Source organism: Gopherus flavomarginatus, chromosome 20, assembly GCF_025201925.1.
Source record: "Gopherus flavomarginatus isolate rGopFla2 chromosome 20, rGopFla2.mat.asm, whole genome shotgun sequence".
Classification (NCBI taxonomy): domain Eukaryota; kingdom Metazoa; phylum Chordata; order Testudines; family Testudinidae; genus Gopherus; species Gopherus flavomarginatus.
Window position 1 is genome coordinate 21,094,196 of NC_066636.1, and position 22,011 is coordinate 21,116,206.

Below are 22,011 nucleotides of genomic sequence, written 5' to 3' on the forward strand. Positions count from 1 at the left end.
ACATAGATACTGCAGCTTAGTGCCTATGTAATGTAGCATGTTAATCCCACAGACTTTCAGGGGTCTGACCCAGTCCACTGACATCAAAGTGACATGCATCCGACGAAGTGGGTATTCACCCACGAAAGCTCATGCTCCAAAACGTCTGTTAGTCTATAAGGTGCCACAGGATTCTTTGCTGCTTTGACATCAAAGGAATTGACTCAAGGGGGGTTTGGCTCAGGCTCCACGTGCTGTACGAACACTGGCTGAAGGAGCAGCCAGCATATGCAGTGGCAATGTCCCTGGAGCTGGCACTGCGTCTGGCAGGACCCTACAAAGGGCCTGGGGGAAGAGCGTAACTTAGAGCAGCAGCAGCAGGCTGAGGGTGGGTGGGAAAGAGGAAGGCCGCGGCTGCTGGTGACTCAATAGAAGGCGCGTTTCCCTCAGAGCCAGTGCTCACCCCAATGCCCCAGCATGGTGCTGCAGGGGGCAGGGTGGGGACTCAGCAGGGGGCGCTCTCCCCTCTGGGTCCACCTCAGTGTGGTGTTAGGGGGCGCTGAGCTGCCAGAAAGATGAGACAGAAATAACGAGGTCTGGATCATTTGTGGTCCTTGAAGATCCTGCAGTGTCTTTGCAAGGGTGAAGGCTTGACAAGGGGATGCAGATTCAGCCTAGAATATTATAAATACGTGTCCAGAAGGCCTTAGAGCACCAGAAACACTTCACCGGCCATTACTGGTTATTTAGATACACCAAAAGCAAACAGACAAAAAAAAACCCTCTGTGGCATTTGCATACCAAATTGCAGCCACATCCTAGGATGTGTGTGCGTGAGCTCCAGAGAATCACAGAGCTGTACGGCTGGAAGGGACCTCGCAAGATCATCTAGTTCAGCAACCCCCATCAGGGCCACCGGGGGGTGGGGGGGGCAAGTGAGGCAATTTGCCTCAGGCCCCGCAGGAGCCCCCATGAGAGTTTTTCGGGGGCCCTGGAGTGGGATCCTTCACTTGCTCCGGGAGCCCCAGAAAACTCTTGCGGGGCCCGGGCCCCCAGAGCTTCTTCCACTCCGGGTCTTCGGTGGCAATTTGGCGGCAGGGGCTCCCCACCGCTGAAGACCCCAGGCCCCCTGAATCCTCTGGGCGGCCCTGACCCCCATGAACGGAAACTGACTAGATCCCAAAGAGGAAGTGATTTGTCTATTTCCAGAGCTGAAGCAAAAAACAAAACAAAACCAAAGGGTGAAATAAGAAAATTAGATCTTGCAAAACTCTTCTTGATTTAATAACCCACCACAGAGAAGGGAAATTGTTTTATTAAAATATGCGGTGGGGAGGGGAGGCTTGATTCTCACTACTCTAGCAGCATAACCCAAGAGCCCATGTCATTTACACACCACTCTGAGGCCCCTTTTACTCCACTAGAGTGAGAATCAGGCTCATGATTTTATTCTGGACAAATTCCAACTCCTCTAATTACAACCCTGCCTCCTGTTATTAGAAAGCACAGCCTGATATTCAGCCTGAATGTTCCTTTGCTTTATTTTCTGTTACTCAGAGCAAGGATTCTGTAATGCCGGCGCTGGACGTGAACTCAGGAGTTCTACTCCTGGCTTTCAGCAACTCGCTTCAGTCCAGAGCCTCAGAGATATTTAGGCACCTAACTCCCATGGGTTAGGCGCCTAAACACCTTTGGGAATCTGGGCCTTAATGTCTCCATGTCTCAGATTCCCATCTGTAAAGCTGGGGGAACAATCTTTCCTTTCTTCCACCCTTAACCTGTCTTGCTTGTTTAGGTTATAAGATGTCCAGGGCAGGGATTGTTTCTCATCATGTCTATGCAGCACCTAGATTGGCTCTTCAAAAACCCTCTCGAACCATCCTGTTTCCTTGACATTTAAGTGCTTGTTAGATGCTTCTCCTCTCTAGCCAAGTCAGCCGTATTTAGCTCTTCTCATCTCCAATCCTAAATCAGGTCCGTCTCCCCCACCCAACAAGTCCCTTCCCAGCTCAGTGGAAATCGTGTGGTATTTCTTTTCTTGTCAGAAGGAGCTGAAAGGCGATCAGGTTTAACAGACGGCTGCTCGCTGGAGACGCTGCAGCTGGAATTCGTTTTCACAGGGTGCCAGCAAAGGCCGGGGTAATTATAAGCATTCCCCGGAGCTCTGGCGTTTATTGCCTCTGGGTTTGGAAAAGGAAGAATGCGTTCATTTCGTGCAAGCGGGGCCCAATCCAAAGTTGGTGGGAAGACTCACGTCACCACGGCCCAAAGGGACCATTGTGATCATCTACTCTGACCTCTTGCCCAGGGCAAGCTAGCTAGAGAATGTCAGACTCCCAGGCCAGAGCCTTGGGGTAGGAAAACTGGGCCCATCTGGGATTTGAACTCAGGCCCATCCAAGCCACTGGCGACTCATGTGGGCGTTATATCAGTTCCTCAGTGGGTGGACCGCTGCTCCTTTGATCTATATACCATCTCCTACTCTCCCAACTGTGAATATCATCGTGGTTGCCCCTGATGGGAACCCCGAGATACAGAGAGCTGGCCAGTCACGTAGCACCGTTGCGGCAGCTCTGCGAATAGAACCCAGGTGTCCTGGCAGACAGTCCTGTATAGCCTCAGCCTTGGATAGCGGCTGGATTACAAGTCCCAGCAGCCCACAGGCACTCTCTGTATGGGCTGGGGAAAAGCAGCAGGGACAGAAACATAGCAAGCTCCCCTGCACTCACTGTACCCTCCCCTAAGGCTCTGCTCCCCAAATACCCCATGCACTTGGCTCACACTGGCACGCCGCCCCCACAAGCAGCTCCCTCTCACCCCCTGCCCGTCTTCCCTATTGGAGGCCACGATGCCGTGTGAGCGAGGCTGGCTCGGCACGGCTCTGTGGGCACCCATTGGCTCAGATCCAAAGCCCAGCAGGAGCCTTTCCACTGAATCCGGCAGGCCTTGGATCAAGCTGCAGGGTGAGCCCTGCCAGAAGGTGGCACCAATATTTAGCCCGTGATGCCCCAAGCTGGGCAGCGGGGGTAGAGTTCAGGATCTGAACTCACATCTTCCTGCCTCCAGCTTCCCTCTGAAGCACCTGCCTCCATCTCCTTCTCCTCTCACAGGGAAAAGCAGTTTCCGATACCAGAGCCCTGCTCTTTACATGTACCACATCGACAGGGAGACATGAGACGCACGCCCTCACTCCCGGCCATTTCTCACCCCCCTAGTTCCGACTACAGGCTGGAGCCTCTCTCTCTACCGGTGCCCCGTGCCCCTCCCCAGGCCTGGGAGCCTGACAGTGGGTGATTCAGAAGGGCGCAGCTCTCTCTTTCTCTTCCTTCAACCCCTTTTTCATTTCCTCCTTCCAATGGTCTCTCTCGCTTTGCTTTCTCCGTTTTATTTAGTCTCTCTGCCTTCTGTCTGTCCAGGCCCGTCTGTCTGTCTTTGCACTCTTCGTTTCCTTTCTTCCTTCCTTCCCACCACCCCTCTTTTCTTGCTTTCTCATCCATCCATCTTTCTTTCTCCCTGCCATCCCCCTTTGCTCACCTTTTGGGAAGGTGACCCTGGGAAGCAGATCTGCACACAGGAAGGCAGCAGGCATCACCAAACTGCACAGGAGGCAGAGTGCCCGGCCGGGCATGGCTGGTTATCAGCAAAGGGTGAGGCCCTCGGTGAAATCTGCAGGGATCCGGCCCCAGCTCTTGAGCTGTCAAGAAAGCAGGGGAGGGAGGGAAAGAAAGAGATTGTTGAAACGAGCGAGGTAACCACATGAAAGAGTCCTAGCCCCAGCCTCCCATCTGCAGCGGAAGCACTAGGCTGGGGAGAGGGCCGTGCGCAGTTATGTTTCACCAGGGACAGTGCTGTCTGCCCCTTTGCGCCACCATGGGAGCCCCGCAGGCAGCCGCAGGGTCAGGGAGGAAAGGAGCCTTTCCAGCTGAGAGCAGGGCTGGGATGGGGCCACAGTGATACTGGGAGGCTGAGCCAGGCGGCAGGAGCTGCCAAGGAGAAGCCTCTCGGGGTTTGATTCTCAGTGCTTCGGCTCCTGCTGCTGGGGCAAGATGGATGTGGGAGATGTCTTTAAGCCTTTAGACCCCTCATGTTCTGGGATTGTGCGGGATCCCCCTTTATCAATTGGAGCAGCCTCAAGGCTGCTCTAACTTATGCTCTGCCCTCTATGGGCTCTGGGCATCAAAGAAGAGCTCACATCACCCTGGCCACGCCCCCTATGCTGGGTGGGCGTGTCCTGCATGTCCCCTCCAGTCCACATGCAAGATAAGAGCCTACTGCTGCTGCCAGTTGATGGGGCAGCTCTTTTAGTTCAGGTTGGTGCTGATGGGTGGTGTCTTCACACCCAGACTAATTCTTCCTGTAGTGGTGCCCGGGGCAGGACCCCCCTACTCCCAGCTGATGCTTACAAAGCGTTCCTGTCCTCATCACATCCTGAGCCCCTCTCTCCCTCCCCTCGCTCCCGAAACCTGATCCCCACCCCCCCGTCGCTTGACTCATTTCTCACGCTCTCTTCGGGGGCAGGGAGCCCTTTATGGAGACCATATGGCCAAGCTGCCTGGGTCCCACTCACCCTCCCCAGAGGGTTGGGGAAATGTGTGTTACTGGCCTCGATGATCTTTTGGCCCAGACCCAAGCCCCGATCCAAAGCCAGATGAAGCCAGTGGGAGCTTTTCCACTGACATCCCCAGGGCGCTTTGTATCAGGCCTTTTGACCCCTCCCTCGTGTGAGCCCGGCAGCCCCAGCGTTTCAGAAACACCTAGCAGAACTGCCGGGCACTGTTGGGGGCTCGGTCATAGAATCACAGAGCATCAGGGTTGGAAGGGACCTCAGGAGGTCATCGAGTCCAACCCCCTGCTCAAAGCAGGACCAATCCCCAACTAAATCACCCCAGCCAGGGCTTTGTCAAGCCGTGCCTTAAAAACCGAGCCAGGCATTTGCATCAGGGGCTCCCAGGAGGTGGCAAATTCCCCCAGTGCTCCAGAGAGTGGCGCTCGAAAGCCACCAACAGCTGAGTGACAGGCTGATCGGGGCCCCAACGCTGGCTCCACACACAACCCTTCCTTCTCCTCAGCCCAGGCAGATTGCAGCACCCGTGGCTGCTAAGCCGAGATGTTGCGCCTTTGCTGGAAACGGTGGGGAAACAGGAGGTTGTGAAATGTGGGGCGCTCGCGCAGCTCCCCTGGGGACGAGGCACAGGGGGGAAATGACCCCACCCTGCGCTGACCCTGGCCGCGCTCACAGCCACTCCGGCCCCTGCCTGTCCTAGAACCTCCCCAACTCCTGAAATGCAGCCGGAGGCAGGGCAGGAACATGCCTCGGTGCCCATCCCCAGTGCCCACCCCCAGTGCCCTGGCTAGGCCCTGCCGTCCAGGCTCTGGGCAAAAGAGGTCATCCCTGGCCTGACATGTTTGTTACTCTGCCGAGCGGCAGCCTCACCCCCTCTTGCAGCTTTGAACCTTGTTCTCTCCTCTGCATAAACAGCAGCTAATAAACTGGGGCGGGGAGGGGGGCAAGTGCAGCCCTGGGGTAACTGCACTGACTGCAGGGTGCTCATGCCAGCAAGGATTGGCCCAGAGACCAGGAAGGCGACGCCCAGACCCCAAGCCGTACACACAGACCACGTGCTAGCGAGGGACAGGACCCAATGCCTGATGCTGCGGAGGTGCACTGGGGGGAGGAGGGATTTTTAAAAAGGAGAAAGGAAAAAACCCTCCCTTCGAGTCCCTGCTGTGGAAGTGCCCCCCATCCCGTGTTTCTAGCAGAGAGTGGAAGCCCCTTCAAGTCCCCTCTCTATCCCTCCCTCCTGGAGCCCCCTGCCTGGCGCTACCGTATAAGAGATTCTGCTCTCAGCACCCAATGCAGAGCCGCTCCCCCTGGGTCCAGCGCCCCCCGAGCTCTGCCTCGGCTCCCTGCAGAGCAGGACCTGGCTGCTCGTTCTCCAGCGAAATTACCTCTCCTGGGGCTGAGGTCAGAGGGCATGGGCAGGATTAGCGCAGACCTTCGGCTAGCATCAGCCATTGGCAGCTAAGCCCCCGGTAGATCCCCCCAGCGCTGGGTGGATGGACTCGCTGCCCGGTGCCCATCGGAGACGTCCTGGGGTGGCCTCTGGGCCCACGGGATTCGAATGACCAGTCCAGCTCCAGCTGGAGGGGCTGGCTCCTGGGTTCACTCTCCTCCCAGACGCGGCTTCGGTTCCTTCCCCTCCCGGGCTCCTGTCCAACACTAGGGCCGGGGAGTTGAGGTTCCTTCAAGTCTCCAGCTCACACTGGCAGCCGCCTGGGCTGGGGAGGGGAAGGGCACGGCTAGATCAGTGTCATTCACAGTGAGTCAGGGAACCAGAAAGTCCAGCCTCCTGACGCGTCCTGACAGCTCCAGGCACCTTCCCCCGCTCCCCCCAGCCAGGCAGGAAGCAGCTTCCTTGGGTGGTTGCTTCGTTAGGAAACAAGAGCTTTTAAAGGAGGTGGTGTGGCCAGCGGATGGAGCAGGAATGGGGGCCCGGATGCCTGGGTTCTATTCCCAGCACTGGGAGAAAATGTGGGCTAGAGGTTAAAGTGTGGGGACTGGGAGTCAGGACGCCTGGGTTCTATGCCTGACTCTGGGATGAGGAGTGGGGTCTAGTGGTTAGAGCTGGGGGGCATTGGGAGTCAGAACCCCTGGGTTCTATTTCTGACTTTGGGAGAGGAATGTTCTCTAGTGGTTAGAGTGGAACTAGCAGCTCCTGGACTCCCTTCTCAGCTTTGCCACTGTGTGAACTGGGGCAAGGGATAGCCAGTTCATGCCTCAGTTTCCCCATCTGTATGACAGGGATAATGATGGTGCTTGACTTCTGAGGGTCCGCGACTGCCAACACAGCCCCTCAAAGCATCGATCAGCTGCACAATGAATGTTTATCAAGCCAGAAACCAAATCTCTCTAGTCTTAGACCAGGTCTACATAGGCAAAACGCAACTAGAATGGATGCAGCTGTACCAGCACAGCTGATTTTTTTTTTCTGGCCTAGCTTATTACACCCCTCACCTCCTCACCCCCGCCCTGGGCAAAAAAAACTATCCCAGTACAAAGTGCAGTTGGGCTGGTATAGCTGCATCTCCTCTATCGGCTCCTGCCAGCACAGCTCTGCTGCTCAGGGATCTCACCTCTTCATGCCCCTGAGCGACAGAGCGGTGCCTGCAGCAGCCCCGGGGACAGACCTGGCCTTAGACTTGGTGGGAAATGTTATTCACCCATCCAAAGTAATAAAATCCTTCACCTTGGGTGAGCCGACTACTGTAAGGCTCAGACACGCTACCCATAAGTATTTATGGTTAATTACGACCATTGTATTAACACAAACAGGCCAGCACATAAGCCCAGGCCCCTCCCAGTTCTCCACCATGCACTTCCACTATTTACAAGCTGTCTGTCTAAGCACATCTGGAGTTTAACTCATCTCCCACCCAAAGCCTTTACCAGGAGTGTATGGACAGCTGTACCAGGGGGTTTGCCGCTGACCTTTCCCAAAAAGCACTGCTAGCTGACAACCCTCAGCAGTTCTCGAGGCAGGGATCATTAGCTCCATTTTACAGATAAGGAAACTGCGGCACAGAGTCATGCCTCGACCTGTTCAAAGTCATACAGAGTCAAAAGAGGAGCTGGGGCAGGAACTTAGGTGGGCAGGCTACTGGTCCACCAAACTCTAACCACTAGACAAGACTCTCCCAGAGACTGGAAGAGAACCCAGCTATCCCGACTTTCTGTTGCTTGGCTAGGCATGCCTCCTCAGAACAGGGCACGGAAGTCAGGAATCCTCACCCACTCTAACTGGTGGATCATATTCTTCCGAGAGCTGGGAACAGGACCCAGGAGTCCTGGCTCCCGGACCTCCCTCCCTTTCCACTCAGCCATTGCTGGTGTGCTGCGAGATGCCATAAAACGGAACCGCCCCGTTCCCGAGACCTGGGTTTCAATGAGTCAGCTGCACTGATCCGGGTGCTCGGTCTGTGATGGAGGAGGCAGACACTGCTCAAGCCAGCAGGATCTCGCCCTGCCCAGCAGTGCCCTGCTATTACCCTGATCAGAGCTCCTTTGCAGCACGTCCCCAGATATCTGCAGAGCCTCTGCTGCACCCTAGGGCCCTGGGAGAGCATCCAGGTGTAGGGGTGTGATTTGGAGTGAACCTGTCTATTCGCCCCGCTGATCCAGCTGAGGCATGTGCTGCAACAGCTGGATCTGTCACCAGCTGCAAATTAAACAGGAAGAAGAAACTGGGAAAAGGGCTGGAGAGCGGAAAACCACTCTGTAGAAACAAATCCCGGGTTGGGCACTGCCCAGCAGCGGGTGTGGCCAGCTACCTCCTCCACCCCCAGCCCGTGGCACTCCAGGCCACTGCAGCCTTAGCATGACTGTTCGATCGAGACCAGTCCTGGGCCTGATTCTTGTTGGCACTAAGATTCCTTTGCTAGAGCTGAATGAAAACAATTGGGAACTTTTTTCCCCACAAGGGGGGAGGGGGGAGAAATAAATTTTCAGCAGAAATTTAAATCCTGAAAAATGCTGATTTGGAAACTCTGCTGTGGCGCCTCATGGGGATTTAGCATGGGAGCCCCTGGCCCTGGTGCATTATAGTCTGGCCCAGGGAGCACACCCCATAAAGAAGAATAGAGGATATGAGGCCACTGAAACACAACTGCAACAACGTTTCCAACATGAAATATTTTGGTTTTCAGGTCTTAGGTCTCCTCTATACACAGATTTTTTATTAGGAATGGCCAGCGTAAATGAAAACCAGGCCCTATCTCTTGAGACCCATGGGAAGAACCATCTTGGTCTAGCAAAACACAGCTGGAACGTGGATTTTCGTGCATAATAAGCATAACGTGGTTAAGGCAGAGGAATGAAAGGCAGAACTCCTAGGTTCTTTGCCTGGCTTGGCCAGTCTGCTGCTGTGTTGCCAGGGAATAGTCATGTCACCTCTCTGTGCCTCAGTTTCCCCGAGAGTAAAATGGGGATCATCCAACCTCTCAAAAGGGCTCAGTTAGAAGCTGTAAAGCATCATTACTTTCCCAACACCCATAATGATCCCTGGCCATTCTCTGGCCTCTGTAATTTCAGGGCCTCAGAGCCCTTTCCAGAAAGTCAGCAAGTTTCTCAACAACTGTGTGTGGGAGAGACGTATTAGCACTGCAATGCACGGGCGGGGAAATGGAGGCAGGGAGCAGGCTCCTGGAAGCCAGCATTAGGCTATTCAAACCCCGTAAAGACCTTTTAACAAGACTTGGTGGGTTTTGGTGGGAAAGGTGCAAAAAGTCTTGTTTGATCTGAGAACATTCAGGTCGGGAGACACCCCAAGTGGGATTCCGGCACCGTTCCAAAACTCCCACTGACTTCCAGGCAGCCAGGATTTCACTCCTTATCTTTTGGCACCACAAGCTCATAGTCCTTGTCTTGGGAGACTGTTGCAAGCTACACCCAGGATCAAACCAATCCCAGCCAACACAGCTGCAAACCACCTTTAACTTTCATTCCACCCATTTGAACTCTTTTTCACGAGTGTTACGCACACGTGCCTGCATGGAGGTGGGGATCTGGTCATGGCGACACGGTGAGTTAGTGGCAGAGTTGGGGATGGAACCCAGAAGTCCTGATTCTCATGCCTTTCCCCTGCCAGAGGCAGGGGTAGAATCCTGGAGTCTTGAGTCCCAGCTCCCTGCTGTAACCACTAGACCCCACTCCCTTCCCAGAGCCAAAGCTTCACCCAGGATCCCTTAAGCCCATCCTCCTTGCTCTAACCACAAGGAAAGTGAGGAGCCCTGATTCCCAATCCTCTGCTCCAAGCACTAGACCACATTAAAAAAAAGCTTAGTGCCTCAGTTTCCCCTAATAAAGTGGGAGAGTTCTCACCCTTAGGCAGCACTTTTAGATCCTTGCATGAAAAGAACCCCCACTTGCACAGTACGATCAACATTAATATCATAGATGGCAGCTGTTTGTTCCTCTTTATCCATCTCCGTTCTTCCTTCGCCATGAAGGCACAGCACTTCACCTTCACCCTCCACCCCGCCAAAACTGTTTGGAGCTGCCCATTCCCGGCCATTTCCCCATGGTGCTATAGATCCCAGCCATTTCCCTGATGAAATGCCTCTCCATGGCATCGGGTATGGCCTGATGCTTCCACCTCAGATCCCCTTCTGCATGTGGTGTATCAGAATTGGTTCGTGTCTCTTTAAACAGTTTTGCATACCAGCTGGGTTCTAGAGCACAGAACAGGATGAGTGCCACCGTGGGGCTCACGCACTATTTAAAGGGACACTATCTCATTCTCATACACTACCCTGCTCAGCCTTTTGCTGTCCCTGATGGGAAATGCCCTTCAAGGATCAGAAGGAAACGACTGAGAATCAAAGCCTGTTAGGCACCCTGCTTACCTGCCTGGTAGCAGCTCGTTAGGCTCTGAGGAGCGGTTCCAGGAAAGGGGCATATAGCTCTAGCTGGCTTTGACATGAGAACGGCTGTGGGCCAGCTTTCCCCTTTGAGGAGCCGATCGCAGGGCCGTGTGTGGTTGAGCGCATTGTCTGAACGCCGGGAAGGAGGGGGGGACCCCTGCATTCGCTATTCGGCCGGGACAGAAAGCTCCTTGTGACACAGAAACTAGGTTACTCTGCCCTGGAGCCGTTGGCTGAGAAACAAGGCCCCAGGGACGTTTAAATTATTCCCATTGTTCTGCGCTGGTCCCGAGCCACAAATGGAGAGTGATGGGGGTGGGGGTGGAGGTTTGGTCCTCAGTGACAGTAGGACCCCTCCGGTAGCCACAGGGGCCTTAAAGTGGGTGGAAGAGGCACCCCAAGAATCCCCCATATACAGGTGGCTTCCCTGACCCGTGTGGAGTTGACGTGAGGGTTAAATGCCTGCAAGCAGCATGAGGGCTCCTTAAAATCACTGTAACAGAGGCGCATGCCCCCTGAATCAGAACAGACAGTAAGAGGACCAAATGGAGGCCATGCAACCACGGCGAAGCAGCTGAGTAACAGAGGTCACTGGAGGCAAAAAGGCCCCCTTTAAAATTGGATGTCAAATCCCAGCGAGGCTAATAGGAGGGTGCACCAACTCTGGCAGGTTATGTGGAAAAGTACAAGGCAGGCCAAGAAGGAATTTGAGAAGCAACTTTAAACACAAAAGCTAACCATCAGAGTTTCTTTTTTTTAAGTACATCAGAAGCAGAAAGCCTGACACATAGGCAGTGAGACCACTAGATAGGGTGACCAGAGAGCAAGTGTGAAAAATCGGGACAGGGGGTGGGAGGTAATAGGAGACTATATAAGAAAAAGCCCTCAAAATCAGGACTGTCCCTATAAAGTCAGGACATCTGGTCACCCTACTACTAGATGACCAAGGTGTTAAAGGAACACTCAAGCAGGACAAACCTATTACAGAGAAGGTAAATTGTTTCTTTTCATCTCTCTTCCCTGCCGAGGATGTGGGGGAGTTACTCACATCATCAGATTTGTGGCCAACAAAGCGGAAGTCCTGTCCCACAGCGATGTGGCAACAGAAGAAGTTTTAGAACATATGGATACATTAAAGGCCAATAAGTCACTAGGTCCAGCTGGTATTCAGCCAGGCGTTCTGAAGGAACTCAAATGTGAAATTGCAGAACTAACTGTGGTATGTAACCTTTCTCTGAAACACATCTCTGTACCGGATGAGTGGAAGGAAGCCAAGGTATTGCCAATTTTTAAAAAGGGCTCTGTGGGCCATTCTGGCAATAACGGACCGCTGAGCCTAACTTCAATACCGGGCAAGCTGGTAGAAACTACAGTAAAGAACAGAATGATCAGACACATAGACAAACGTGATTTGTTGGGGAAGAGTCAACAGGGCTTTTGTAAAGGGAAATCATGCTTCACCAATCTATTAGAATTCTTTGAGAGAGTCAACAAGCTGGTGGATAAACATGATCCAGTGGATTCACTGTACTTTGACTTTCAGAAAGCCCTTGACAAGGTCCCTCACCAAAGGCTCATAAGAAAACTAAGCAGTCGTGGGATAAGAGGGAAGGTCCTCTCATGGATCAGTGACTGGTTGAAAGATGGGAAACAAACGGTAGGAATAAAAGGTCAGTTTTCACAATGGAGAGAGGTAAACAGTGGGATCCTCCCAAGGGTTGTAATGGGACCAGGGCTGTTCCATATATTCTTAAACGATCTGGAAAAGGGAGTGGAAATGAAGTGGCAAAATTTGCAGGTGATACAAAATTATTCAAGATAGTTTAAGGCCAAAGCTTCTGCACCCCAAACACCCTCGAAAGACTGGGGTGTTCAAAGTCCAGAACCAGTTTTGCCCCCTGGATCCCTCTCAGATCCACTGCAGGGAGGGAACCCATGACAGTGACAGGAAACTGCCGCAGAGAGGCAGAAAGGGTTAATGCCGACCCCTCCTGATTCTAGGGGCCTTTTATACCGGCATTACATGATGTAGCGCTACCCGCTAGATGTGCTGCCTCGGAGTTAAGAGGGACCAGCAAAAAATGAATGCACACACTTTAATCACTGGGGGACTGGGGTTCTGGGTTCTCTGCACAGGAAGAAATCTCAGCCCCCTAGAGATAGATTCCTCCCCTTCCCCCCTCCTCCCTGGCTGCCCTTCCCCCCAGATCAGTGGATCTGCTGCAGCCTGATGCCGGCACCTGTGGGTCTACAGCTGATCAGCATGGATTTCTTTACCTCCCCCCACCCCTGACTTTATCTTTCCAATGGGTGGGAAACAGCAGCTTCTTTCCAGGTCTCTAGGCTGGGAATAAAAGCACCTGGTGCTTTCTCGCTGCCTGCCCAGCCTCTCATGGAGAATGACAGCAGGGGGTTCTTCTCCTGGTTCTCCCCACCTTCCCCACCAGTGCCAGAGAGAGATGATCTGTCCAGCCCTCTTTATCACAGAGCTAGCAGCACAGCTGTGCACACCCCAAACCCCAGTGGAGCCAGCCTCACTGGAGCATTACAGACACTCATCTGGAGGAGATGGAGAGGAGAGACCCCGCCCTGTCTGAGCATTGCAGGTAATTCCCAGCCGCTGACCTGTGATTCCCAGAGAAGGCAGCAGCCCCTGGGTTCCTAGCCACCTGATCAATCTATCACCAAACAAGCTCCTCCATTCCTCCATCTATCCATCCGTATCCCTCCATACCCCTCCATCTGTGTCCCTTCATATCCCTCTATCCATCCATCCCCATTAATCTATGCCTCTCTATCCATTAATCCATCTGTATCCATCCATATCCTTCCATCCATGCCCCTCTATCCATCCATCCAACTGTATGCATCCATATCTATCTACCCTCTATCTATCCATATCCCTCCAGCTGTGCCCTCCTCCATCCTACACAATGACCATTACATTGTCTAGCTAATAAATATTAGGCCACCGACTCCAATGTAGCGCTGCCTGTTTACACCCGCTAGGGATCTGGCCCCAGTGTCTCCAATAGAGTTATGTCCTTCTACACCAGGTGGGGTTCTGGCCCTACGTTCCCAGCCTAGTAGGTTTTTTCCAGACTAGAGACTGACAGACGAGAAGGCAAAGCTTCTTGGGAGAGGGAGAGGGAGAAAGAGAGGAGTGTGGTGTAGTGGTCTGAGCTCAGGAGATGGACTCCAGGATCCTCTGAGTTCTGTCCCTTGGCTCCTGCTTCAACTCCCTGTCTGTGGTCTTGGGGAAAATCACGTCCCTGAGCCGTGACTCAGTTTCCTCACTGACCAGCCTCCCAGCAGGGGATGCACTGGAGGGGACGTAAAGCGCCGAGGATTGTGTAGATGGCGCTTTAAGAGTAACTGACACCTGCAGTGACACCAAATGCCATGGGCAGCGAAGACCCAGGGCCAGCGCTTCCATTTAGGCGACCTAGGCGGTCACCTAGGGTGCCAGGATTTGGGACGGCGGCAATTCGGCGGCGGGGGGTCCTTCACTTGCTCCGGGACCCGCCGCCGAAGAGCCCTGAAGACCGGGAGCGCGGAAGGACCCCTCCACCGCAGAATTGCCGCCAACGACAGGGAGCACGGAAGGACCCCCGCCTAGGGCACCAAAAACCCTGGCACTGCTCCTGTGAAGACCTCCGTGAAAAATGGAGAAGGAAGAGAGAGACGAAGGGCTCTGGGTCGTCACTCTGTTAGTCCCACCAACCGACTGACCCTCCTTAACCCTCACCCTGCACCGGGCCGAGACCAGCTCCCAGCCCAGCGTCCCCACACAGCTGTTCATCCAACACTAACTATACAGGGCCAGATCGCCAGCTGCTGCCACTCAGCGTCGCTCCATTGGAGTCAACGGGCCAGATCCCCAGCTGCTGCCAAGCGGGATCGCTCCACTGAACTGAATGCAGCAACCCTGATTTACGCTAGCTGACTCACTGGCTCACAGTGCCGAGACTCTTTCGAGGTAGTTTGCATTTGTATCATTCTCTTGGTCCTGGCCCACCCCGGTACTGCCCTCCCTCCATTCCCAAAGGCTCCAATGCTCCACTCGACATCCTGCGGGACAGAGATCCCCAGCCACTGGAAATCGGTGTCGCCCCATTGGAGTCAGCGGCCCAGCTCGAGTGACTTCAATGGAGTTGGCAGCTTTACGCCAGCTGTTTTCCTCTGCATCTAGTGCATTACCGAGCACAGCGTCGGGCTCCAGAAGAAAACCCTCAGCGCTGGCTGCTTTCCCTCTCTTGAGAACAGCCCTGCTGGGCAGGAATTATTTCATGCCTTCGCAGTGAATTTATAACCCACGGACTGCGTTGCCAGCTGGCGTTCACCGAGGTGGCTCCACTGAAGTCAACGGAGGCGCCGCGATTTGCACCAGCTGGGGATCGGGCCCGGCGGCCACGCAAGCCAATTGGGGAACGGCGTGAGCTTGGCGTGTAAAACACATCGGCGGGTCTGGCTCTGGATCTCCCACCCTGGCGCTGCCGGTGAACTCCCTAGAGAGGCGCGGCCAGAATGCACAATGGAGCCTGGCTTAGCCAAAGGTCCCAGGTGCCTCGTTTCGCTCCCCGATTAACAGCTAACGTGAGCGGTGCCCCCGTTGGGGACGTGCATGTTTGACTGCTGGGCTCCTCATTGTTTCAGCAGCTGGGATTTTCCTGGAGGAAACCAGGCGCCGACGCTCTTCGCAGCATGAATTCCCCAGCTGGGAAACCCTTGGAAAAAGCCAGCTGCGGGTTCCCCCATTACCTGCTGTCTTCAGAAGCTCCCATCCAAACAGCCCCCCTTCCCCCAATCGTCATCCCCCAATACAGAACATCACCGTCTTACCTGCTCCTGATTGGCACCTGGGTACTCACAGCTTGCCCCCCATCCTCACCCGAGAGGAGCCCAGATCTCTCCCTCCAACCCCCGGCCCAGTCCCCTCCTAGCTCTGATTCCCTGCAGCTCCCGGCGCGAGGAAACCAACCTGCTCGGAACGGGCTGCTCCCTGCAATCTAGAGGAGGAAAATCCCTTCCCAGACGCGCATCCCTCCTCAGCCTGCTGGGGACCCTCCGCGCGTTGCCATAGTTACCGCTTACCTCCCAACAAGCCAGCTACAGCTGGTGTACGACTGACATGCACACCCGAACCCAGGCAGCAGCCGAGCAGGCAGAAGCTGAGTGCGGCTCCGATTGGGATCCAGTTGAGCTGCCGGGGTCAGTGGAAAGGCTCAGTTCCTCTCCCCCGGGCGGCATGGCCTGGCTGGAGAGAAAGACACGCATCATCAGTCAGTCCTTCCCCATCCCACCCCCGTGTCTAGAAACCCAGCCGCCTCGCACCCAGCGGCACCCTGGCACTTGTGGATTTCCCCAGCTTTCACATGCAGGCTGCAGTCATAAGGCTGAGCGCCCGCCTGGCTTGTTTGTGACCAGGCGTCATGGCATCGCGTGTTGGGACGGATCCCCCAGGCCCCGGGTGACGGGAGGTCGCCCTGCCTGGTGCCTCAGGGGCCTGATCCTGGTGTTGCTCTGCTGTGACTCCATCGACATGACTGGGGTTACTCCTGATCGACACCGGGACCAGCTCGGGGCCCCCAACCCCACCCCCAGCCTGATCTTTCGTACTGTCACTGACGCCCAGGCTAAGCAGGTGCCAAGCACCAGCAGCTCAGTGAGGTAGGGCCCTGCTCAGCCACTGATCCCCATGCACATCGCAATCACGCTGACCCGGTAGCGCTCGGCACTGGCACCCCTGTAGCATTTTGCACCCATTTTGCATGAGCCGCAAGGCCCTGCGCTGCTTTCATTTGCCCCAGCGTAAATCAGGAAGAGCAAAGCCAGGGGAGCAAGCGAGCACAGGATCGGGCCCTTTACATGTTTTTTGGGTTAGTTATTTTCTCCCTCCCCCTCCCTCCATCTTCGGCAATCGGGGGCCCAATCCTGTCCCCGCTGACCTCAAACAGATTGGCCTTTGGTTGCAATAGGTGCTGAGACGGTGAAGTGCCACCTGGAAGGTACCCAATGTTTTGCAGGATCAGGCTGCAGAGGGCAGGGAGTGTGATTTGACTGAGGAAGGGAGATGAGATGGGGCCTCTGGCCTGCTGGTTTCAATAAAGTCCAGCATGGCAGCGACCAGCCAGCGCGGTGATTATCTGTATTGCCATGCCAGGCGCTGTACAGACACAAATCAAAGAGACAGCCCCTGCCGCGAGGAGCTTGCAGTCCAAGCGAGGCGATTATCCATATTGCCAGGGTCCCACGGTGCTGCATGCTGTACAAACACTTCCCAAAGCGGCTGTCCTCGCCCCAAACGCCTTGCAGCATAAGGAAAAGAGCTGAGGGGCCTCGTGTGCCAGCTGGGGGAAGTTCGCACTGCCCCGTCCGAACTCTGCCTGTTTTGGCTAGAGAAGACTTCAGCTTTCAGTCAGTTAAAGCCAGTAACGTACCCGTCTGTCCATGCAGTTAAAGATCGTAACTCTGGCTCCCCGGATGAGTCCTGCTAACTCCACTTCTGCTTGTGCAAAGAGCCCCCCGCCGAAGGAGGAAGTTATTTTTCGCTTCCCTTCCTTTAGAAAACAAAAAAATATCGCAAAGCTTGAGCATCGTTGCAGGCACAGACCTGCTGCCGCGCTCTGCCCCAGAGGTGGCTGCATGTCAGTGGCGGTTGGAGCAAAATCTGCACTTGCTTCGGGCCGTGGAAAGCAACGACAGGTGACAAGAAGAAAAGGCGCGCAGACGGGAGAGTGAACCACAGCAGATGGCATTTAGACAGGCAACCTCGCTTCCTGTCTAGAGCGGGTGTAGCGCCTCGCCGGGCACGAGGCTGGGTTAGACACATCCGGCCTGAGTCATTGCTATTCTTCTTCTCAGAACAGAAGGAGAAGCTGGCAGCAGCGGTTCCCCCACTGCTATGTACCTTTTAACTCAGCCATCGGCGGCTGTACAAGCACACATCCCTATTTCAGTAGCACCAATGCTGCTTTAACATGCAGGCTTCCAAGACCGAGCTGTAGCTACTTCTTGTCCTCGGTTCTAGCCATGGTTCTAAGCCATCAGTGCACAAGGACGGTCCAGTGGAAACCCTCAGTTCAATTTCCTGGCTGCCACAGACTTGCTGGGCAAGCTACTTACACCCCGATCCTCAAAGGTATCTAGGCTCCTAACTCCCATTGGGAGTTAGGTGCCTAAATCCCTTAGGGGCATTCAGCCTCTCTGTGCCTCAGTTCCACATCTGCAAAAGGAAGCTAATGGCACCTCACATTAAAAGACGGTGAGGTGCTCAGATTTGATGTGGCAGTAACAGGGGCCAGAAATGTACAATGGATGGACAGGTAATAGCTTAGGAACTCGGTGGGTAGGGAAGTATATGCCTTGGCCTTCAGTGGCCGAGCCCTTTACATTTCAGAGAGGCAGCTACTGCGGGTTCCATTTGGAGCAGCCCCTCCTGGAGCAGCCCATGCACTCCATGCTCTTCCTCCCATGGGGATTGTGGTTTTTTTTGTCCTTTCTCCATTTCATCCAAAATAAAAAGCAGGCTGAACGTACCTGCCTGCCCTGACGGCGTGTGTAGAAATGCATGACGGTCTAGTTCCCTTCAGCCTGAGGGATCCCATGGCACTCTGGAGTCTGTATAGCATCGTACCCTGTGGATCAGGATAACCAATTTAGGATCAGATGACCCTAGCGTGATGCGTCTTTCGATCCAGGGTACTAGGGGGGCGCAGCTCTGCTAAACAGAGGATAAACAGGCTGTGCAGTTGCATGTGTGTCACAGACTAAGACTGCGAGGGCAGAGCAGGGACCATCTTTTTGTTCAATGCTTGTACAGCGCCTGGCACATGACTGGGGCTCCTAGGTGCTACCGTAATACAAATAATAAATGATGATAATAATAACAACAGTCTCCATCACGGAAATGCAGCCACCTCTGACCTGGAACATGGCAGCTGTCTGAACAGCGCACAGTAACACTGCCCAAAAGTCTAAGAAAGTAAATGAAAAACAATCTAGGAATTTAGGAGTGTGGCAAGGATTTCACAAGCTGGTCAGGCGGCCCCGGGGAATCTTTTATAACCACAGACGGTCTGGACTTTTGCTCTTCATCACTGAAAACAGTGCCTGGAAGCTGGGGCTATGATTCACCACTGACTCAGAGGGAAGCACGTGCTACCTACTGAATCACCCTCCAGCACCGACCTGCTTCTGAGAGATCCTCCATGCAAAGTGAACCAGCTTAGTTCTTGTGGCCTGAACCGAGGGCCGTCACAACACTTTTTAACAGAGAGACTCTTTTCCACTCCAAAACTTGCATATTCTGCAGTTATTTTCACTCACACTCAGAACCTCAGGCCTGCTGCGTATTCATACTAACGCCCATCCTGCCAAGCCCAAGTGTTAAAAAAAATCCTAAGCCAGGCCTTCAAATGGGATTGGCTTTAAAAAAATCCATGAGATTTTATACATCTGGAGTTCTTTTTATTTGTTGTCTGGCTCTTGCATGGGTCACGTTTTCAAGCTTTTCTCTGCAATCACGAGAGCTAGGAACTTACTTTTCCTACTAAACGCACACCTGGAGTCTGCTGGAGTCACGCAACTCCAGGAACTGGGGTCTGCAGCAAGACACCAAATATTGCGAGAGTCGCGGTGAAACCCTGGGAGCTGGCAATGCTGGCAGTGGGGGGGCGAGGGAGGGGTGTCCCTTCACACTACTCCGGGCAGTGCAAAGGAGCTGCAGTGTGAACCAGGACCGGGCCCAAGGTACTTCCAGGAGAATACTTCCAAGAGCCATGCAGCCCCATTCCCCTCTCCCTCCCATCAGAGCCGGCCTGGCTCTCCACTGCCTGGCACCTTGTGCCTTCGTTCACATCGGTGCAACACGAGAGAAACACGCGAGCCCTCTGATCCTTCAGCATTTCACACCTGCTCCGTATCTGTGCAAGCAGCAGAGTCATGGAGAATTGAGCTCTGCTGATTTATGCTGGCGCTAGTGACAGGCTCCCCGACACGCCTGTGGCTTCCCCCTTCATTTAATAACAGCAAAGTGAGGAAGAATGCAGCAACCACTGGAGAGAGCCTTCTCCCACACAGCAGGTTAGCGGTGGGGAGATGCGATCACCATCCCCTATCGGAGCCAGCCACGCACGCAGGATCACCACGGGCAGCCACAGGCAGGAAACTGACGAAGCAGCATGGCGATCAGAGCCGGGTGTGAACGCCCACTGGAGTCCGTGGGGAGTCTTCCCGTGGATTTCAGCGGGGGCCTTAGGGCTGACGTCCCAAAGGAACGGACCGTGGTGTCAAAGGGGTGACGGGACACAGAACCTCATCAGAACACAGATGCCACCAGAACGGATCAGCCCCAAAGCCCACCTACCCCGGGATCCTCCCTCTGACAGCGGCTAGCACCAGTTGTTACAGGGAGGATGTAAAACTAAGGTTACCACCTAGCTGGTATTTGACCGGCCTGGCTGGGGTTTTTTTGTTTTTTTTTACAGATTTGCCACTTGCTAGAAAAATAATTTAATCTGTCGTTTTTTTTTTATGTGAGTCTAAAGATTTGCATGATTGTCACAACACACGGGGCTTGCTAACGTGCGTCCAGCTAAAGACGGTGCAGTGTTCCCACTTGCCCAGTTTAAGCGATAACAGATCAAAACTGGGGAAAATATGGCAGCTGTCTGCCTGCCACGTCCACAACAGCCCCGCATGTGTGCAGGGCCGGCTCTAACGTTTTGCCATCCCAAGCAAAAAAAAAAGAGCACAGCCCCACCGCAACACCCCCCCCAGCGCCGGGCCACCGCCCCGCCAAAACACCCCCTCCGAGCGACGCCCCGTCAAATCATCCCCCAAGTGCCGCCCCGCCAAAACATGCTGCCCCGCCCCGCCGAAACATCCCCCTCAGCCCAGCTGCAACACCCCACTCAGTGCCGCACCACTACCCCGCCAAAACACCCCCTCCGAGCGACGCCCTGCCAAAACATCCCCCTTCAGCCCCGCCGAAACATCCCCCCTCGAGCCCCACGCTGCTGAAACACCCCCCGAGCGCCGCCCCACCGAAACACCCCCCAAGCGCTGCCCCACCGAAACACCCCCCCCAGCGCCGCACCACCACCCAGTCAAAACATCCCCCCGAGCGCTGCTCCACCGCAACACCTCCCTAGCGCCGCGCCACCGCCCCGCCAAAACACCCCCTCCGAGAGACGCCCCGTCAAATCATCCCCCAAGCGCCGCCCCACCAAAACATGCCGCCTCGCCCCACCGCAACACCCCCTCAGCGCCGCGCCACTGCCCAGTCAAAACACCCCCCCGAGCGCCGCACCACCGCCCCGCCAAAACATCCCCCAAGCGCCGCCCCGCCAAAACATGCCGCCCCACTCCGCTGCAACACCCCCCCAGTGCCGCACCACCGCCCAGCCAAAACACCCCCTCCGAGCACCGCCCCACCAAAACATCCCCCAAGTGCCGCCCCGCCAAAACATGCCACCCCGCCCCGCCGCAACACCCCCTCCAGCACCGCGCCACCCCCCCAAAACACCCCCTCCGAGCGACGCCCTGCCAAAACATCCCCCCTCAGCCCCGCCGAAACATCCCCCCTCGAGCCCCACGCTGCTGAAACACCCCCCAAGCGCCGCCCCACCGAAACACCCCCCCAAGCGCTGCCCCACCGAAACACCCCCCCAGCGCCGCACCACCACCCAGTCAAAACATCCCCCCGAGAGCTGCCCCACCGCAACACCCCCCTAGCGCCGCGCCACCGCCCCGCCAAAACACCCCCTCCGAGAGACACCCCGTCAAATAATCCCCCAAGTGCCGCCCCGCCAAAACATGCCGCCCCGCCCCGCCACAACACCCCCCCCAGCGCCGCGCCACCGCCCCCCCAAAACACCCCCTCCGAGCGACGCCCCGTCAAATCATCCCCCAAGCGCCGCCCCACCAAAACATGCCGCCTCGCCCCACCGCAACACCCCTCCAGCACCGCACCACTGCCCAGTCAAAACACCCCCCCGAGCGCCGCACCACCACCCCGCCAAAACATCCCCCAAGCGCCACCCCGCCAAAACATGCCGCCCCACTCCGCTGCAACACCCCCCCAGTGCCGCACCTCCGCCCAGCCAAAACACCCCCTCCGAGCACCGCCCCACCAAAACATCCCCCAAGCGCTGCCCCGGCAAAACATGCCGCCCTGCCCTGCCGAAACATCCCCCCCAGCCCCGCCGAAACATCCCCCCGAGCACTGTGCTGCCAAAACACCCCCCGAGCGCCGCCCCACCGAAACACCCCCCCAAGCGCTGCCCCACCAAAACACTCCCCCTGAGCGCCGCCCCGCCGAAACACCCCCCCGAACACCGCCCTGCCAAAACACCCCCCGAGAGCCGCCCCGCTGCAACACCCCCCCGCGCCGCGCCACCGCCTCGCCAAAACACCCTCTCCGAGCGACGCCCCGTCAAAACATCCCCCAAGTGCCGCCCCGCTGAAACATCCCCCCCGAGTCCCATGCCACCGAAACATCCTCCCCAGCACTGCGCTGCCAAAACACCCCCCCGAGCGCTACCCCACCGAAACATCCCCCCCTGAGCCCCACGCCGCTGAAACATCCCCCTCGAGCCCCACACTGCTGAG

General features: G+C 55.6%; 1 protein-coding gene across 6 annotated transcripts in view; it reads right to left on the bottom strand.

Annotated features, from left to right (window-relative positions):
* Positions 1 to 22,011, bottom strand: part of SEMA4A (semaphorin 4A) — a 45,914-nt gene that overhangs the window by 17,240 nt on the left and 6,663 nt on the right. Inside the window, exons 1-3 of one of the 6 annotated variants that reach the window (XM_050930826.1) lie at positions 19,312 to 19,327; positions 15,493 to 15,655; positions 3,514 to 3,673 (exon numbers count right to left, since the gene is read on the bottom strand). In XM_050930826.1, coding sequence (XP_050786783.1) covers positions 3,514 to 3,607 — 94 coding nt within the window. In that variant the 5' untranslated portion in view covers positions 3,608 to 3,673; positions 15,493 to 15,655; positions 19,312 to 19,327. Of the gene's footprint in view, positions 1 to 3,513; positions 3,674 to 5,928; positions 6,242 to 15,379; positions 15,461 to 15,492; positions 15,656 to 16,346; positions 17,190 to 19,311; positions 19,328 to 22,011 lie in introns of those variants that run through there. The other 5 variants (XM_050930825.1, XM_050930823.1, XM_050930824.1 and 2 more) reach the window with 5 other exon arrangements.